The sequence below is a fragment of the Felis catus genome, chromosome D1 (genome assembly GCF_018350175.1).
Source record: "Felis catus isolate Fca126 chromosome D1, F.catus_Fca126_mat1.0, whole genome shotgun sequence".
In the NCBI taxonomy this organism is placed as follows: domain Eukaryota; kingdom Metazoa; phylum Chordata; class Mammalia; order Carnivora; family Felidae; genus Felis; species Felis catus.
This window is the reverse complement of record NC_058377.1, coordinates 107,231,796-107,250,986: the sequence shown is the minus strand read 5'-3', so window position 1 is coordinate 107,250,986 and position 19,191 is coordinate 107,231,796. Positions and strand designations below refer to the sequence as shown.

At 59.4% G+C, this 19,191-nt stretch overlaps 2 protein-coding genes across 3 annotated transcripts in view; one reads left to right on the top strand and one right to left on the bottom strand.

Moving 5' to 3' along the window:
* The window catches only part of MACROD1 (mono-ADP ribosylhydrolase 1), a 143,886-nt gene that overhangs the window by 36,368 nt on the left and 88,327 nt on the right, over nt 1-19,191 (top strand).
* Nucleotides 4,329-19,191, bottom strand: part of FLRT1 (fibronectin leucine rich transmembrane protein 1) — a 71,518-nt gene continuing 56,655 nt past the window's right edge. Inside the window, exons 2-4 of one of the 2 annotated variants that reach the window (XM_019812597.3) lie at nt 17,110-18,060; nt 14,008-14,086; nt 4,329-8,000 (exon numbers count right to left, since the gene is read on the bottom strand). In XM_019812597.3, the coding sequence (XP_019668156.2) occupies nt 5,459-7,483 (2,025 nt within the window). In that variant the 5' untranslated portion in view covers nt 7,484-8,000; nt 14,008-14,086; nt 17,110-18,060 and the 3' untranslated portion in view covers nt 4,329-5,458. The remainder of the gene's footprint in view (nt 8,001-14,007; nt 14,087-17,109; nt 18,061-19,191) is intronic. The other variant, XM_003993550.6, reaches the window with a different exon arrangement.

Sequence of the window (19,191 nt, the reverse complement as noted above, 5' to 3'; positions counted from 1 at the left end):
TCTGCCACATCCCCATCAAGTGCTTGAATGCTCCCAGGGACAGAGGGCTCACTATCGAACTCCTCTGCTGGCCCAGAGTTTCTCTTCCCTGACCTTCAGCGTTCCCTTTATGACTGGCCCCACTCTGCTTTCACCGCAGCACCGAATGAGTCACAGGCCTGCCCTGGGACAGAAAGGAGGCAGAAAAGCTCATGGCCCCAGAGTCTTAGCCTCTAAGGAACTAGCCTAACCGCTTCAACTCGCTTTTCACCCCGAAGGCGGACAGAACCTGGAGGGCAGGGGCAGAGCCTCTGCTGGGAGCTGGGACTGCTTCTGAGTGACCTGTGTAGTAGGTCAGACGTAACCCCCCCGGGCCCAGAGGCCCCCTGCACGAGGCACTGGAGGAAGGCAGAACTGCCTTCCCGGAGGGTAGTGCTTGAGCCCAGTCTCTGTCCAACGCAGCGCCGTTTCTGAGCACTCCGGCCTGCGTGGTGTCGGCCGCCGCGGACCCCCAGCTCCTCCTGGGGCTGTGCAGGGGCAGCCCCCGGGCCGGGCCGGAAAATCCCCGCTTTGCACAGTGCCACGGGGGGCAGGTTCATAAAATGCGAAAAAATCCCCCGTTCCCTTCACCTCCAAGGAGTTTAATCTCTTCTAATCAATTTAGCAGACTCGCTTGGTTGTAAACGGTAATGATTTGCATTTTTGAGCCTTTTTATCCCTCCTTAAGAAAAAAGATGCCTCCTCTGTCTGCATTCTGGAAGGCCTGTGCAGGGCTGTGAATTGCTTGTTAGCACTCACTCTGGCGCCAATCCAGCTCGGGGCCTCCGCCCATCACCTGCGCTGATCTGAGTGCAGGGAGGGGACATGGACGCCTGGGACGGCCACAGCTGAGCCTGGCTGCGTTCCTGGCCCCGAGAGCAAGGTCTGGTCCTTGGGGACACAGGCCGCTGTGCACCCTGAGGCCCCTCCTTCCAGCAAACGCCCCAGCTCTCTCCTGGTTGCCTTCCCAGCTCCGTTGCTCCCTGTCTGCCGCATCCAATTTTCCTTGTTGTATTTTTCATAAGCGTGAGGCTCAGAAGCCCCGTCCTTCTCCCTGGCGTGTTCCACAGGAAGCAGATTTCTAGAGTGGAGTGGGTTGGCTTTGGGACTTGAGCTGCCATTGGTAGTGGTGGTGGGGGGGGTGTCCTCTCTTCCTTCCTGGGCTCCAAGCAGGTGAAGGAGGGAGGCTCAGGTGCATCCTGGGCAGGCTGCCCAGCCCTTCTCAGATGCCGCAGGGATCCTCACCTGACTCCTCCCTCCTGCTCTGGGCCTCCGTCACCTGCACTGGACCAACTAGAACCTTCCAGAATCAGTGGAAGGGAGGAGCCCTAGTAAGGGCTGTGGAACACCCAGCTTTTTTGGGTGTAGCCAGACTCCTGCCTCAGCCCACCCTCTACTCTGCAGAAGGGGAAACCGAGGCTGTGGATTTACAAAGCACACTTTCCCTCCACCTCTCTGCAAACCCTTCCTGACTCACCTTCTGCTCCTGGTGGATCTCCCTAGATCCCTAAGAGGGAGGGAGAAGAGGCACAAGGCAGGCATGGGCTCTGGGCTCTGGGTGGGGAAGCCTGCCCCGCCCCCTCGCCCCCCCCCCCCCCCCCCGCCCCTGCATCCTGCCAGCTGTTGTCACCTCCCCTGCCAGTTTGTCACTCATAGCCAGAAGGGACCAATGCCCCAGCTCCTGCCCCCAAACCTGGCATCCCAGCCCTGGATGGGGGAGGCCCTCTAGTCAGCCACACGGCCGCCATGTTACCGTGGAGGCAGCCCAGGAAGCCAGCCCAGGAAGCCGGAGCCAATTTAGAGAAGATGGAGGTTTCCTCGGGGAGGCCGCAGGAAGAGGGAAGGAGAAAAGGGAAGAAAAGAAGCTTTTGATGCACATCATGTCTGCGGAATTGAGTATGACTAATTAATAGATTTTATTCTTAGTAATCTCTTAAGCATTCCATACGTTGGGCCCCACGCCTGAGCTGAGCTTACAAGAGGCCTCATTCGCAAAATGCAAATTACTCGCCTGGCCCTGCCTTCCCTCCTTCCTTGCCTTTTCTTTCCCTTTTTCTTTTTTTCTTCTTCTTCTTCTTCTTCTTCTTCTTCTTCTTCTTCTTCTTCTTTTTAGGGGAAATTTAAAGGAAAATTGCCATGTAATAGAAAAGAGATTCTAATCACTACGTCTAATTACCACGAAGGGTAAACCACTTAACGAAAGAAGTGTCGTGGGCTCTTTTTTTTTTTTTTTTTTTTTTTTTTAACTTAAAACCTGCTATAAATGCCACAAAATGCGCTCATCAACGCTGAGGCCAAGGGTGTTCCGGCTAGTTCGAGGCTGCAAGGGTCAGGGCGGCCGCCCACAGAGGGGAGATTCTAGACAGAATCTGCCCTGGCTCCTGAATCCTCACGCGCTGCTGGGGTGCTGGGGGGGGGCGGGCACCCCTGCAGCATCTCTCTTTGTGTTATGAGGACACTCAGATGAGCTGGACCAGGAGGGGACATGGTTTCAGAGTGGATGTGGCTTCAGGCCCCCTCCTTGGCTCGAGGGGCCGGGAGAAGGCAGAATTTTGGGAGCTTCGCTCAGAAAGGACTCTGGAAGGATGTCTGATGCTGAGGTGGGATGCGTGAGAGCGGGCCCCAGGGCCTGGCCGGCGGGTGTCCACTCTCCTCAGGGGGACACCTGCAGCGAGCCCATGGGAAGCCCCCACCTGAGCCCCCGGAGCAGGAGACCCGAGTGTCCTCAGGCCCAGGTGGCTCTGGCCTGCTTTGTGCTGTGGGGGAGGGAAGTTTACCGCGCAGGCCTGGCCTTGGAGGCCCGCAGGCCTTTCCGGCCCTTGCTCTACAGGGCCACCTGCCGTTCCCCAAATGCCTTCCTACCCTCTAAGAGGATGGATGATTTGACCTCTCCCCGGTGTGGTACAAGGAGAAAGGAGGACCCGGAGTAAGATTGGGGGACCAAGCATGGCCGCAGTAGGGACTTGGAGGGGGGCCGTGGGGAGGCCGAGGACCGGGACACCGGGAGAAGGCATGGGTGGTGCCTTGAGGGAGGGGACCTCATTTCTGAAACAGCAGGGACCTCGGGCTTCGGTCCCTCCCACCCCCCCCCCCCCGCCCCTGCTTCCTGAGCCAATGCCCCACATCCTCACCTACCCTCCGCTCCTCCCCAGGCTGCCGGAAAGGGCCTGAGTCGGGGGCGCTGCAGGTCAAAGGGAGGGCGACCTTCACAGAGACATGAAATTAAGGCTTGGAAAAATCTCTCTCCTGATCTCATTGTATGAGAAAATGATTCAAGTGGGGAAGGGCGGGCTGGGGGGGGGGGGGGTGAGGGGGTGGGAGGCTTAGTTTAGAGAGAGCTGTCCATGCCCTCCGCCTCTCCCTGGGGCTGGGGAGCTGGCGTTCCCCGTCAGGCGAGACCCGCTCTCCTCCACCCCGCTCAGGCGGCTGTTGTGTCCACTTCTTTCAACCCCTGCCTCTTCACCGAAGGGGCCAGTCACATGTTGTCACGAGCGGCGAGTGGCCGGCCCCCGGGCCCGTCCTGGCGGCCCTGTGTTCAGCTTCCTGTCCCCGCCTTTGGCTTTTTGTCAAAGCAGTCGAGGCCTTTTGAAAACGCCACCACCAGGAGCTGGACACCTTCTCATCCTCCCTGCCCTCGGACCAGTGCCTCTCCTTTGACATCGCTCCTCCGCAGCAGAGCACAAGCGGCCCGTCGTTGACAGGTGGTGACCCAAGCTCCCTGGGTGCCGGGGCGCGGGAGGCGGCAGAAGGCCGGGCACCGCCCCGCCCTTCTTTCCAGATCTGCTGCCATTATTTCATTATGGTTTTAATCTCACGGCTCACCAAATCGCAATGCCAGTTGATAAATGGTGGCGACACGGGTTCCAGAGGGAGGAAATAAAACCTGAATTCTTCCGAGGGCCCCAGATCCGTACCCTTCCGTTGCTGGCCTTTCTGGAGCTCTGGTCTTCCCCTCTCCGGAGCAGGGTGCCAGGGGTGGGTGCGGCTGAGTGTTCTGCGTTCGGCGGGGGTGGGGTGGGGGTGGGGGGTTGCTGTCTCCCAGGGCTCTTCTGAGAATTTTCATGTCTTTTTCTGGGCTTTGTGTGAGCAGCCATGGAAACCATTAGGTCTAATCAGCTGATAAAAAAAAAAAAAAGAAAAAGAAAAAGAAAAAGTCCCTGCACCAATTACCTGTCCCGGGAGGAAGCGTACAGCACAGAGGAAACACAGAAAGTCGCTGTTGAGGTGACTGTATCTGTGTGTTGGGGGGGCGGCGGGGAGAGAGAGAGAGACAGAGAGAGAGAGAGAGAGAGAGACAAGGACACTGGCAGTCAGAGAAAGCGTTTCTCTGTATTAGAAAGGAGCGCGGCCCAGCTCTGGCCAACCTGAGATAGGGTCGCACCGAGACCACCCCTTCCCTAGGGTCTCCTGAGCCACCCGACCAGGACAGATACACCTCCGCCTTTAGGAACAGCCTTGTCTGCCCCCCTCCCCCAAGACACTTTGTCTACTTACTCAACGATTTCTAGGAGAAAACAACATTTTCGTGACTCTATTGTCTCAGGAAAATCGTACGAACTGACCCAAGAAGTAGTTAGGGACCGTGTATGTGGCTCTATCTACCCATCTGTATTTAGAGACACGACCTAGAGATAGCCAGGTAGATGGGCGCACCTCCGAGTGGCTGGGAAACCCACCGCTCCCGTGGGGCTTCCATGGAGTATGGTGCACGGAACTGAAGAGGGTTGCGGCATAGGAACAAGAAAGTTTGCTTTTCAATCGACCACACCATCGTTCAAAGGATGCAGCGAAAGACGTGCTCTTTCTTGCAAACCTGCAAGGGAAATGGTACGGAAAGAACCAGGGAAGGGGTTTCCGGACAATATCTCCATAGCGAAGGATCTCTTCTTCCCCCTCTCCTTTGTGAGGAGCCCGAAAACTTTCCGTCACGTTGTCACCGACGAGCAGCCGGCAGCGGGAGCCGCATGGGGGCCTCGCGTGTTGGCTGTTCTCTCTGACGGCTCTTTTGTGACGGCCCTGAACAGAGCGTGAGGCATACACAGACGCTGTACAGGTAGTATCTTTCCAGTTCAGGAAAAAATAAAAAATAAAAAAAATAAAAAAAAATAAAAAAACCCTGACCCAACCCTGCCTGCCATATTATTTTTAGTCTTTCCCTCCCCAGCTGGCATAATTTGGTATAAATTATGTCTTCACCAACGTCAAATCCCCCTCCTACCTTCTATTCTTTAGAAAAAAAAAAAAATTTTTTTTTTTTTTCTTTCACTGTCGCGTTCTATAAAATCGTCAACCCTTCCCAAACTTTGCTTTCTGCTGGGCAAGTCGTCGTGGAATTTCTCTTCCTTGCTCTACGGGATGGCAGCAGGCTGGGGCAAAGCCACGTCGTCGCCAGGCCGGGAGGAGGCGGGAGCTGGGGCGGAGGCGGCCCGGGTGGCTGGCATCATGTGTAGGTGTAGTCTATGTCAGGGATGCCACCGTCCCGGTAGCCCCGCGTGGTGCCGTAGCCGATGGTGTGCGTGCCCTTGCAGAGGCTGCTGCCGTTGGAGGGGAAGATGGTGTGGACCACGTACTCCTCTTTGGCGCGGTAAGGGTTGATGGGCAACATCTGCAGTCCGGGGCCTCGGATTTCCAGGATCGAGTTGTCCTTCTTGGTCCCTGACTCCATATAGTCATCCTTTTTCCGGCTGCCCCGATTGTAGGCCCGATCTCGGGTCAGCAGCTCTCCGGCCCGGTGCACGTACCAGCAGATGGCCCCCAGGACCAGGAAGAGGAAGACGAGGGCCACGGCCCCACCGATGATGCCCGCCAGGGGCAGGCCTGCCATGGGGTCTGCGTTCTGCTCCTGGTTAAGCGTGGTGGTGGGGCCGTGGCTGTCGGCCGTCTCCGCCTTGGCGCACACGGGCGTCTCGTCAGCCACGTAGGTGTTGCCGGTCTCCATGGTGACCATGCAGATGATATAGGTGGACTTGGGCTCCAAAGCCGTGAGCAGGTACTCTGTCTTGTCCCCCTGCACCAGCGTCTCCGTGATGGAGCCCACGGCCGGGCTGTGGCCCAGGCGCAGCCAGCTGAGCCGGAAAGAGGAGGCGGGGAGCGTGGCCTTCCACGTGATTCGGATGGAGTCCGCCGTCAGGGGCTTCACGTGGATGACCAGGGTCTTGGCGCCATCGCCCGTGGCCATGGGGTAGTCGAGGCTGGAGTCGGGGAGGCGCAGCCCTGGCCTCTTGGCCTTGAGGGTGAAGAGCGAGCCCTGGGGTGTGGTGGCAGAGGCGTGGTCGCCGGCCGTGGTCTTGGCCGCGGCGTTGGCCGCGCCGCCCTGCGCCCCCGTCTCGAAGCACTCGTCCATCTCGCTGGTGATGTCCTTGATGGCCATGCCCCGGACCTTCTCGGGGCCCTGGCACATGAGGCCGCGCACGTTGACCACGGCCGCCCGCGCCTTCACCCAGTCCCGCAGCCACATGAGGTTGCAGCCGCAGAACCAGGGGTTGTTCCGGAGTAGCAGCTGGGCCAGGCTCTCCAGGTCGTCGAACAGGCCCCGGGGCAGCGTGGTGAGGTTGTTGTTGGACAGGTCCAGGCGCTCCAGCTCGCGCATCTTGGCCAGCGTGTTGTAGGGGATGTGGCTGATGGCGTTGTCCTGCAGGTAGAGCTTCTGCAGGTGGGCGCTGGGCAGGTTGAGCGGGGGCGCGGCCAGGGAGTTGCGCACCAGCGAGAGCTCGGTGAGGTTCTGCAGGCGGCTGAAGGTGTCGTCGGCGATGCGCTGGTTGGCCAGCAGGTTGTCATCGAGCACCAGGCGCCGCAGGCTGTTGAGGCCCTTGAAGGCGTGCAGCGGGATGGTGGAGATGCGGTTGTGGTCCAGCCGCAGCTCCTCCAGCGTGCGGGGCAGCCCCGAGGGGATGCTGCTCAGGTGGTTCCGGCTCAGGAACAGCAGCTTGAGCCGCTTGCTGTCGGCAAAGGCGTCCTCTTCGATGCTGACGGTGGACACGGAGTTGTCGTCCAGGTGCAACTTCTCCAGCAGCGGGATGCGGGCCAGCGAGTCCCTGGCGATGGCGCGCACGTTGTTGTCCTGCAGGTGGAGCTCCCGCAGGGAGCGGGGCAGGTTGACGGGGAACTCGTCCAGGTCGTTCTCGTACAGGTAGATGACCTGCACGTTGACCTTGGTCTTGAGGTCCTGGGGGATGCCGGCGTTGTTGATCTGGTTGTTCTGCAGGTAGAGGGTGGTGGCGTCGTCGGGGATGTCGGCGGGGATGGAGGTGAGTCCCCGGTCGTTGCAGTAGACGAAGCCGTGGTCGCAGCGGCACACCGAGGGGCAGGTGGTGCTGTCGATGACCTCCGTCAGGAAGGCGATGAGCCCGTAGCAGAGGAAGAGCCAGTCCCGCAGGTCCATGGTGGCCGTGGTCATCACGACGGTGGCTGTGACGGTGGCAGCAGGGGCGGCGGCGGCGGGGGCGGTGGGGTGTGCCACCACCATGGTGGACGAGAGCCAGTCGCGGCGCCCACCCGCCGGCCGCCAGGGGGTCACCGCGGGGCAGAGGTCAAGCCCGGAGGCGCACGCCCCGCGGCCCTCTGTGCGCCAGGCTTACGTCCCAGGTGATCCCTCGGGCTGAGGTCGGACTCGAACGACGTCTGGCCCGCGTCAAACCTCATCGGGGGCAGAGATGCCTGTGAACCGGGCGGCCACGGTCTCGGGCCTCCCGGACGGTGATTTCGAGCCGCGGGTGAGGTTAATTTAGTGAGAGCCACGCCGCGGTTTCTGATTCTTCTCTCGAGACTTCACACTAAGCCAGTCTTTATGGCTAATGGTGAAAGTGGCCGGTCAATGTTGATGGGATGGATTTAAGGCGTGTTTTATGGATTCAGAGCCGCTATTTCTCACTGGAACGGAAACTCGCGTCCCTATCTGGCTCGTACCCAGGGTCTGAAGGAGCAGCTTGTTTCCATGAGGCCTGTGAGCCTCAAAGAGGGGGCGGGGGGGGTGTCAGTAGAACCTGCAAAAAAAGAAGCTGCCAGCATTAGCCACTGGTGAGCAGTGGAGAGCAAGGAGCTTCATTGTCTGGTGTTAAAACAACATGTCCTGTTTGTCACTCATGCATTTTATAGACAGAACAATGAGGTGTCAACGGAATCACTTTCTTGTGTATTTACAGAAAACTCCTTTATCAGACGTGCCCTCCCTAGCTCTGCATTCTGTGTTGTGCGGGAAATTATTCCACACCTTTCCCAAATCATGCAACTTTCATTTGTATGTATATATACATATATACATATATATATGTCTGTATATATATATATATATATATACCTGTTCCATAAATATATATATACCTGCTCCATAAATATATATATACCTGTTCCATAAATATATATATAATATATATACTGTTCCATATGTGGGTATATATATATATGCATCTATATATATATGTGTGTGTGTGTGTATGTATGTATCTGTTTTCTTGCATTTAAAGAAATGACACAAATAAAAAGAGGGAGGGGTCCATGCTGAAGCAACCGGCTGCAAGGTGTAATTTCGGTTTTCACAAATGGAAAAATTGCCGCATAGATTTTTCTCATATTATTTTACTGTTCATAGTAAAAAATCAATTAAGGGGAAATCATCCTTCACCCTCAGCCGGGAAGGTGTCTTCGTGCAGCCGGCAAAGGTCTGCCGCGTGCCTCTAGGTGCACGAAGGCTTTTCCACGGCGGGACCCGATCGACTGCCTCTCGGACCGTGAGCTGCGGCCCCAGCCCGAAGCCGGCCCAGCCTGGTGTCCGGAGCAGAGTGAGGACCCTGCTCGCCGGATGAGTCAGTGGGGAACCTCTCTCGTGCGCGGGGGACTGAACATCTCCATTTCTCAGCCACATCAAACCTCTCCCTTGTCCGTGCCTCTCAATGCCCGGGACGACCGCTCCGATCCGTCTAGCAAAGCCATCTTCACCCTTCGGGACCATGCTCAAATGTCCCCTCCCCTGCTAGGCCTTCCTAGCAGACAGAGCCTCCCTCTGCTCCATCCATGTGTCCACCCATCCACCCACTCGTCCATCCAGCCATCCAGCAGCTCTTTAGGGAGCCCCCACCACGGGCCAGCCCGCGTTCCAGCCGCTTGGGATTCCATTCTGGCGGGACGGTGGCTCCCAGTACAGTGTAGACCTCTCCTAGAGCTTTATGAATGTTTAAGTCACTTCACCTTCCCAGCAAACCTGAGGTCAATGCTCTTCTGAGTCCCACTGGACAGAAGAGAAGACTCAGGCTCACAGATGTTAGCACACCCAAGACCACTTGAGAAGTGGTAAGGGGGCGCCCAGGCCAGAACCCAGGCCGCTGGGTTCGTGGTGCTTCATCTCGTGCCCATCTCTGTGGGCCACAGGTTGTACCGTTGGGGGATTAGTGCTTTAACGTCCCCTACTAAATTTCAGGTGCTCAAGGGCAGGGACCGTGGGCTGTGTAGGCCTGGTGTGGCTTGGCATCGGTGATCACCGAGGTGCCGAGCAAGGCAGGAATGCCTCCACTCACCCCTACACACTCGTGCCCCTCATCTGCATTTATAGGGGCCTTTGGGCAGATCATCTCGGCAGCTCCGAGGCCCTCGGGAGCAAGCTCAGGCTTTGTCCATGGTTAGCGCACTAAGCCTCCTCAGGCCCTGTTAGCCGCAGGAAGTTTCGTCCATGAGGTGGACCCGAGGCAGGTCAAGGGCCAGCAGAGGGCAGCTGGCTAGAAGCAAGGGAGGGCAAGGGGGAAGGGTGCATGGGGTCTGTGCGTGGGGCCAGAGGGACCCCGTGGAAAGCCCGGACAAAGCGGGGGAATGATGAGACCCTGTCCAACACTCTGGGCTCCTGAAGTCAGCGTAAGCCCCCTTCTACAAGCACCTGCTGGCCCCAGGGGCTGAGGACACTTGCCTGCTTATTCCTGCCTGTTTCCTTGAAGCACGTTTCCCAGCCCAGGCTATGGGTCCTGAGCCCACGCCCAGCCCCGCCCCTTGGGACTTAGAGGCAGTCTCTGCTTCCTGCACTTGGGGGATTTCTCGATCGTCTTTGTTTCCCTGGCTCGGCTGCCCTGGCCCACTCCCCTCTCTTATCCCCCTCCAGAGCCCTGCACCGTGCTGCCCAGCCCTCCTGCCCTCAGTGTCAGCGAGAGTCATCCTGTAAAATCCAGCTGGAGCGTGGGCATCCCACACTGCCTGGCCCTTGTCCGACCAGATTCCCTCACCTCTCATTACATCCAGGATTGAGAAGGGCACCGGCCCAAACTATACAAGAGGACAGGCTCAAAACAGAGCTGCTGCATAGACCTGGACGTGCTGGCCTTCAGAGGACAGGGATAAACCCAGGCACGGGGGGGGGGGGGGCAGGGGTGTACCAACCAGCCAGGTCTCACCCATCCCCCGTCACAGATGCGTGTCTGTATCTATGCCAGCCTGTCACATACACACGAAGGTTATGGAGCCTGGGTATCCTGTCTCAAGATGCTTAGGAGCAAAGAGGCAGGGCTAGAGCAGGTGCTGGGGACAGGAAGGCTCAGGCCTACTCAAAGGCCACCTTGCCTTGGTCTCAGAGGTCACGTCTGAATCCTTCTGTCCCGGGCCCCAGCATCTGGCCGGAGGATACACACCTTCTCTGATCTGTCAGCTGCCGAGTCCTGGCATATGGGACGTGGGTGGCTCCTGGGCTTGGCCATTTTGGGGCAGTGCCCTGAGCAAGGGGCGGACTTGTTAAGGCCAAAGCCAAGGCCAGCCACCACATTCTCTGGCACAGACATCAGTTTCCGGTGCCTGCTCAGCTCATGGCCACAGCCCTCAGCTTCCAGAGGCCCTGGCATCATAATAGAGTCTAAATTGCACCTTTCAGAGATGCCTGATGGATAACCAAGAAGCATTTGGGAGGCAGGAACCCAAGGCCTTTCCCTTCCCCTGTCTGCGGGCCTCATCCATCTTGGCTCAAGCTTCCCCTCGCCGCCCCTTCCCCAAGGCTGCAAAGCAGGGCAGGGCCTGGGGGGTGGGGAGGAAGAGGCATGCCTTGCTGGAGGAGCCTTTAATTGCCTGGGTGCCAGGTGGCCTTTTTATTCCTTTGTTGTGTGTTTGATGGTTTATGTGGCCATCAAATTAAACCCGGTAAATTGCCCGTCTTTTACGGGGTCACTTGTGCGGATTCCGCAGACTTCAGCATGATGTGAGTTACGACTTACCAGCTCCGTGACTGACAGCAGGATCCTTCCCTGGGAAGGGAGCAGGGAGGTGGCTCAGACTGGAGGTATATAGACTCCCAGTAGCCAAGGGGGGACCTGGAACATCATTCTTGGCATTCTCCATCAGTCACTAGCTCCTGCCGTCTTGCACGGCAGAGGGACCTGGGTTCGAGTCCTGCCTCTGCCACTATGGGATCTTACGCAAGTTGCTTGGCCTTCCTCATCTATAAACGCGATCATAGTAGTTCTCCTGTAAGGGGAACTTATTATTGAGGGCTCAATGAGAAAATACGTGCACAGTTACCCTCGTAAACCTGTACATACCCGACGCATGAGGTATAAAAGCTGCCTCCATTCTCTGACTGCCCCCAGGCACGCCTGCCTAGGCTCTGCTTATCTCTTTCCTCTGCTCTCCAGGGACCCCTTCTTCACCCCACTGCCTCTGTCGTGCCTCCTGGGTAGACTGGGAGCCTGTAGCCCAAGCTGCCTCCTGATAGGGACCCCTTGTCAATCGCTGTGACGCCGGGTCCCCTCTACCTCAAACTGTGCATCCACAGCCCCACGCCTCAAGCTACAGCCTGGGCCACACAGAGCTGGCCCAGCAACACCACGACCCTCCTGGGTTACCCCAGGCTGCTCCAGCCTCTCTCTCATGGGGAGCTGTCCGGGCCCCGGGAAGGGATGTGAGTAATCGGTGGGGCTCATCGCTCCGCTCTCGCCTTGGTCCCCCTGGAACTCTGAGACACAGCCCAGCCCCCGATTCCTAAAGGCCTTGACCTCCCCCATGCTCCCTCTGGGCCGTTGCTCCGTGCTGTTCCTGATCTTTGGACACCAACGCCCCCTCCCCCGCTCGAGCCTGGCTGAGCCAGCTTCTACTCCTCCCCAAGACTTCACCTTAGAGCCCCCCCAGAAAGCTTTCCCCAGAAGCCTCTGCAAGGCTGACTCCACGTTGGCTTTGCTCACAACCACTTCACTGGTGGTTATTTTTCTGCCCGCTGAATGGAGGCACCTCCCTGTCGGGAACCCCTGGCTTGGTGTCTTCCCCAAGTCCCATCAAGCTGGGTTGCCAGAGGCCCAGGGACTCCTGGGGGCTCCAGTTGGGAGGGAGGGTTGGCGTGAGGGCGCCTGCGGGGGGCAGCTGCAGGACACAAGGCCTAGCCAGGCCCCGGGCATGCTGGATAGGAGCTGGTATCTACCGCTGCAGGTCCTGGGGGGCACAGTTAGGTATGAGCATGTTTCTAGAAGGAGCTGGAGGTCCCGGGCAGGAGAGGGAAGGCAGGGCGGGCCTCCTCCTGCCCCCGGGCCCTGGCCTGCCTTCCTGTTCACCAGGGAAGGCAACTCGTCTGGGGACGTCCCGAGGCTGGGTGCCCCGAAGGGCCAGGCACAGTCTCAGCCCCCACTTTAGGAATCAGAAAATTCCAGGTGGTGCCGACCCCAAGAAGGAGGCCTGGGAACCAGCATCAAGGAGGGGAACAACAGAGCTGGGTTCGAACCTGGCCTCACCAGCTCCCAGTTGCGTGAACTGCAGCGACGCCTCTCTGGGCCTCAGCTTCCTCCTCTGTAACATGCTGCCGAGAGCCCCACTCTCCCCGGAAGATGACAAGACAGGGTGGCGCGGAGGGCCCAGCACAGGACGCATGGTTTTAGAAGGAAGGGCTGCTCCATCCTGGCCTGGGAGGGGCCCCGAGGAGCTCCTGTGACCCACTCAGGGCAGCTGTCCGGCTGTCTTGGCCGAGCTTGGCCAGGGAGCCCCTCCCCCTCTGCTTTCCGGTCCTTCTCTTCAGCAATGAGCATTCATTGTGTTTTCCCTAAACCTTGCCAGGCCCTCGGGTCCTTACTGGAACAGCAGGGCCGGAGGCCGGAGCAAGATGTGCTGAGCAGACTAGGGACGGAAGCAGCTTCTCAGCCCAGAAGGGGAGAGACAGGGGACCCTGGCCCCAAAAGGAGCCAAGACTCCCCCCCCCTTCCCCCCACCCAGGCAGGGAGCTTCGCCAAGGCAGGATCACCTCCATACCTGTGGTGAGTCCTCAGCAAACCTTTGTTTAAGTTAACGAGGGGCCCCACACTTCCTTCCCCACCTCTCCAGCTCACCTACAGGCAACATGGAAAGAGGAGGGCCATGGGGCAGGCGGCTGGCCTCTGCCTCCTGGAGCTCAGCGAGGCCTGGCAAGAGCTCCCCCCACCTCCAGGCTCCCCCCACCCCCACCCCTGTAAGGCAGATAGCCCAGGGGCCTCGCCTGGGCTCCATCCAGCTGCCCCACCTGCTGAGGGTGGCCTCAGGTCTCAGGCCTTTCTCCGTAAGACTGCACCATAAGTGATCCGCTTCCCTGGGTGTAAGCTACGGTTGTTTGCAAGCCTGAGCAGCCCTGAGCAGAGGGCCTGATGCAGCATTCCATTGGGAACAGGGGACCCTTCGCTGTTCTTAGCAGCAGGTAGCGCCCCCTGCAGGTATAGATGTGAAGTGTGGGCCAGAGGTGGAGGGGGGACCCTGAGACTTCTGGGTGAGCGGGCCTGTTCCAAGCCCTAGTTGAGGCCCAGGCCAGTCTGAGCCCACTGGAGGCACCTCCTTCCGGCAGGGGGGCTGGCGGCCACGACCCTCAAGGCCCTCCCAGCCCAGGCCTGCACAACTCTGCTCCTGCGCTTATCCACGGGTGCCATTGAGAACTTGTAGTGGGAGGGGAGGGCGGGGGTAGGGGATTCTTTTAAACCCTAAAGTTAATTATTTTTCTAATTTCATGCCGCATGCATTATGCATCAGCTGTTACCACTGGCGGTAATTGCAGACAGGTATGCAAATCCACTAAAAATGTACCTCGAGTTCACCTCCCCGCGTGGGCCGTCTGGGCGGTGCCGGGCAGCGGGATGTCCTGAACTTCAGAGAATGCAAATCCCTTTAAAAAACAAGACTTTAAAATTGTGTCTTAGGAGGTTAATTATATTGATAACAGTGTTCGATATTAAACTATTCAGGGCCGGGAGGGAGTGGGGGGATGAAAGGAGACACGTGTAATTTTGTTTCTCTCTCTCTCCCCGCGTTATTTAATAAGATATTCCTGCACCTGATATTTCTGTCTGTCTGTGTGCGTTTTTAGTAAAGCTGCCGGGACTGAGGCTTAATTCCTTTGGGGAAGGAAAAAAGGAAAGGAAGGGGAGTTTCGGGAGGCCGAAGAGGGACGTGACGGCCTTTTTTGCCGGGGGGCCAGAAGGAAGGAAGAGAGAAGGCAGCAGTGGAGGGCTGGTGTCAGCCCCCGAGAATAGGGTTCGCAGGGTCAGCGCGGCTGGGCTTCTAAGCGGCCAGCAGGATCCTGGCAGCCAGGGGCGGAGGGAGAGACTGGGTATGGTGATGTTTATTGATACTAAAGCAGAGGCTGGGAGCCGGCTGGGGGTGGGGCCCCGTAGGAGCTGTGTGGCATCCCTTACACGCGGGCCCTGCTCCTGGGCAGACCGTCCTGTGTATCGATCGTGAATTGATTATCCAGCCCTTCCCATTAGAATGGGAATTCCTATAACCCAGGGCATGTTCTGTCCTGTTCACCAGCCTAGCATAGAGCCTGGCACGGGAATGCTCGTAGACCTCTGTTGAACGCACGAGTGCAGGACGATGCCAAAAGGGAGGCCCCACAATCTGAAGCCTAGAAGCAGGCAGCGGGAGAGACGCGGGAGAGGCTGGCCCCCCTTCAGCCCCACCCTAGGAGGTGATAACGACTCAGGTGCCCTCACCATGACAGCCCAGAGAGGAAAAAGGACTGACTTGTCTGAATCGTGCCACTCACTGCTGGGGGAGGAGCTGGACACAAACCCGGGCCCTGGACTCGCTGTCCAGTGCCCTTCCGTTCCCAGGTGTCTTTCCTGCCCTCTCACCTGCCCAGGGGGGACCTCCCCAGCCCCAGAGAGAGAAACCTGAGGAAGACCCCTGTCTGCCCCCCTGCTCATCTCTTATGACCTGGTGCTGCCCAACCACAGATCTACCTCCAGGCCCCAGAGGCCAGCCTCGCCTTCTTAAGTTGGCCTCTCTCCTCCCACCCCACAGGTAGGCGCAAGGGTGGAGCCTACCCTCAGGACCCCGGAATCGGGGAGGTACAGGACTTTGGAAATTATCTGCCTTTCACAGAGGAGGAAAAACCGAGGCCCAGAGAGCGGAAGGGATTGGTCCAGGGCAGAGAGATAACCCCCAGCAGCCGCAGCCACTCCTCCCCCTGCCCTCCTCCTCCAGCCTTGGCTCTGAACTCTCAAACCCTTTCCCGGAAGATCGGCACAAGGAGGGTGATGGTGCACAGTGGCCAACACAGGGGCTCATGGGGGCGGCTTCCCCTCCCGACAGGTCTGTGGACCCTTCTAGCCCTAGGGGCTGGGACCCATTAGTGGCAGTAGCTGGCAAGGGGGAGCGCCTGCTGCATGCTGGATCCTTCATGACCTCCCCTCCCCTCCAGCTGGCCACAGCCCTGCAGAGACTGCGCCCCCAGCGCACAAAGGGGAGCACATTCAGGGAGCGGAAGGGATGTGCCCGAGGTCACACTGCTCACGACAGGAGGGATGGGGCGCCAACCCATATCGGCCCGGCCCCACAGGCCGGTTTGTTTCTCTTTGCCTTTCTGCCTTGGGATGGAAGGAAGTCGCACAGCTCACCAGAAACAGAGCCCGGCGCCGAGCAGAGTCTCCATAAATATTTGGGGCACAGGCCTGGGGGAGCAGCGGTGGGTTCCAGGAATTGCCCCCAGCCCCTCCTAGGGGCTGGGAGTTGAATAGGGACAAACGACCGGGGAGTGGGGGACACGTGGTAGGGATGGGGGGAGGGAGGCCAGGTGGGCAGGGGCCGAGCTCGGGCTCCCAGCGATCGTGACGCCTTTCGGCCCGCTGCCGGGCTGGCGCGCCTTTATAATAAATAACAGCAAATAGCCGATCCGCAGGGCATCTTTCACGCCGGTGGCTAATAACACGGCTATTAATGCCCCCGCAGACGGCGTGCGCGTCGCGCCGCGCTGACGAATGTCCCGGGCCCTGGCGCAGTCATAAATCAGCCCCTCTCCTGGGGAAGCGTGCAGAGAAGTGTCATTTTCCATCTTGGTAATGAATTGGGGCTTCCCTGCCCTGCCCTGGGCGCCGCTCCTAGAAGTTGCCTGGGATTTGTGTTTGGGGAGGCACGAGCCCTCCCTCCTGGCCTCGGGGGAGCCTGGGAAGAGTAGGCCCTGCCCCCCAGGCAGGACCCAGCTCCCCACCTGACAAGCCCGGGAGGTTCCGCAGCCTGAGTGAGGAGGAGGGGCCCTCCGGCCTGCTGTGTGATCTTGGGACACTTGCTGCCTCTCCCTGGGCCCTCAGCAAGCCACTCTCACCCAAAGAGGGGCTGGACTGGAAGCCAGAGAGCAGTGATGCCCAAGGGCCAGTGGGTGCAGGGTCTTGGGTGGTGGCTTTGGGTCAACCCCACCCTCGGTCCCTCCGTCCAGGGCAGGGGCAGACCTGGATGGAAGGACTCCCTCCAGCTGGAGGGCAGCAGGTGCCATGGCCAGTAGCCTCGGTCACCAAAGGTCCTGCCTCCCCCCAAGGCCTCACTGCCGCCCCCTTTGGGCACAATTCAGAGGGGCTCAAAGTAAGACCTCCCCGCCCCCGCCCCTGCCCAGGCTGGAGCATCCCCCCCACCGCAGTTTACGCCCAGAAGGGCCACGACCTTATACCCTGGGTCGGCTCACCCCGGGGTAGAACACAGGCCACTCACTGGGTGGCAAAAGACCCCTCCCCTGGCAAACTACCTGAATTGAACGTGTGGGGCGGGTGGGCTGGAGCTGCAGACTTGGGGGGCTCTGTGCAACCCAGCCGGGAAGCAGCAGGCCCCAGCCGTCTCGCGTGCTATGCCTTCTCCGGGCATGAGGAGTCACGGGGCCTTCCTGGGCCACCCAGAGCCCATCTGTGTGCGTCTTACCTCCTCAGCTGCAGCCCCGGAACCTGCTGGGTCTGGCTGGGGTCTCTGCTCTAGATGCTTCCAGTTGAGCTGGGCCCAGACACAGTCACATTCTGGCCCCGCGGCCCTGGCACCCAGGCACGGGCCACAGACTCGGGGTGTTGCGTGGAGCTGGGGGCGCCCCGGGGAGCAGGGAGGACACCCTGCTCGTGCTCAGACGTGGCTTCGGGTCTGGAGCGGCATCCTCTGTCCCCTAGGCTTCAGGCACCGCTGGCCTCTCCCCCCGGAGTGAGGGGCGTGCATGAGGGGTCTGCAGAGGCCCCCCCCCTGCAGCCCCAGGACCCCCGTGTGCAGCCTGAGGGTGTTCTGGGCCCCTGCTCCCCAGGCATGCCCTACAGCCTGGCGTCCATCCCGCGGAGGTGGCCTCTCGCTGTCCTCTTTCAACTTTTGCCCTTTTGTCTGCTGGCCGCCACCTCCTCTGCAAAGCTTCGGCGTGGCTTTTACCCCCTTTTCTTCACCAAGTTTTTCTTCTTTTTTTTTTTTTTTTTTTTTAATCCCTTTAAGTCACTCGGCAGAATGGGCCCCGGTGCAGAGAGCGTTCTTGCGTGACAGAGCTGAGAGGGAGCCACTCTCCAAAGGATCGGTATTCCTGCCACTCAGGCTGTGTCTCCGGGGGGGAAGGAGGGGGTCCATTACCCCGCTGAGGAGTTCAGATGTTCACCGCGGGGCTGAAGCTGCTGACATGCGCCGCTGAGCTGTCAGGCCCCACATGCCTCTCTCTGGAAAGATGTTCGGGTGGGGGGGGGTGGGGGGGGAGCGGTGGACGCTCAGTCCTGCTTGGCTTCTCCTGTTCGTAGAGAAGGTTTTCTTGCTGGGGAGGCGGGGCGGGGGAGGGGCGCGTTCTTCCTGCTTCGTCCCCTGGTCTCGTCTGTCCAAAAGGGAGGCCTTCGCACCCACTCCCTGCCTCCTCACCTGCCAAGAAACAATACAAGCGATTAAGCCCAGGGAAATTAGGAGCCGCACAGGGACAGGCAGCCTGGGCTGCAGCCGCCTGTCCTCCCATCCCTCTGGAACCTGCTTTCCGGAGCACCACATTCCAGGGAGCCGGGAGGGGGCTGGGATGCTTCTTCCCCCATCTCCCTTCTCTTCCGCAATCCAGATAACAAACAGGGGGCCACGCAGAGCACCCTCCTCAAAGCTGCCCGGTTTCTTTTTCCTGGAGGGCGGAAGGACCGGAGAGAGAAACATGAAGTTCGGAGGGCTCCTGGCCATGGCGGGGGCTGCCTGCACGGTCCAGAGCTGGCTCCGCTTCCCCCAGCACCTGCTCCTCTTGCTAAATGTCATTCAAAGGATCCAACTGGGCCACCGCGGTCTCGGCTTCCAGAAGCAGCACTGCCTCTCCTCCCCACCGCCGCCTCGGGAAGCGGGAGCATCGGGGAAGCTGGGAAGTTGGGTCTCAGAGTCCCTGGCCTTCCACTTCCCAGGCCGGGGTCAGGCCTCCACACCCCTAGTGCCCTCTGAGGCCATCCTCCCCTTTCCGCAGAGACCTGGGGGCAGGGCTGGCTGTTCCTCAGAACCCAAAACAAAACCCGAGCCCTCCGGATCGCCTCTCATTAGCGTGGCGCCCTGCAGCCCTGCGGTGCCCCGGTGTCCGTATTCCCCCTGCAGGAGCCCCTCTTTGGAAAAGGGCTTTTATTACACATCTGAGAGTGTTAGCTCTGGTTTGAAATCGGATCCAGATGGGCTCAGCTGCATCTGGGCGGTCTTCTTTGTTGGGCCCAAGGCGGCCGATTTGAGGAAGGCGTGTTGTCTGGGGCCGTTACAAATAAAAACAGGGATATTTAGGGCGCGTGTTTTAATAAGCCCAGAGCCCAGACTGGGGGCGGGAAGCACTGCCCACCGGACGCCCAGCACGGCAGGGGCGCGTGTGGGACGAGGGGTGGGTGCTGTCCAGGTGGAGCGCAGGCCGAGGCTGACGGGGGAGCCTTGGGACAAGCCTCCCCGAGAGGAAGGAGGTTCAGGAACCAGCAAGCCCCGCAGATCCTGCACGGCCAGGCCCTGCTAAATACCTGGAGTACGAGCAGGCAGGCGGAGTGCGGCCCC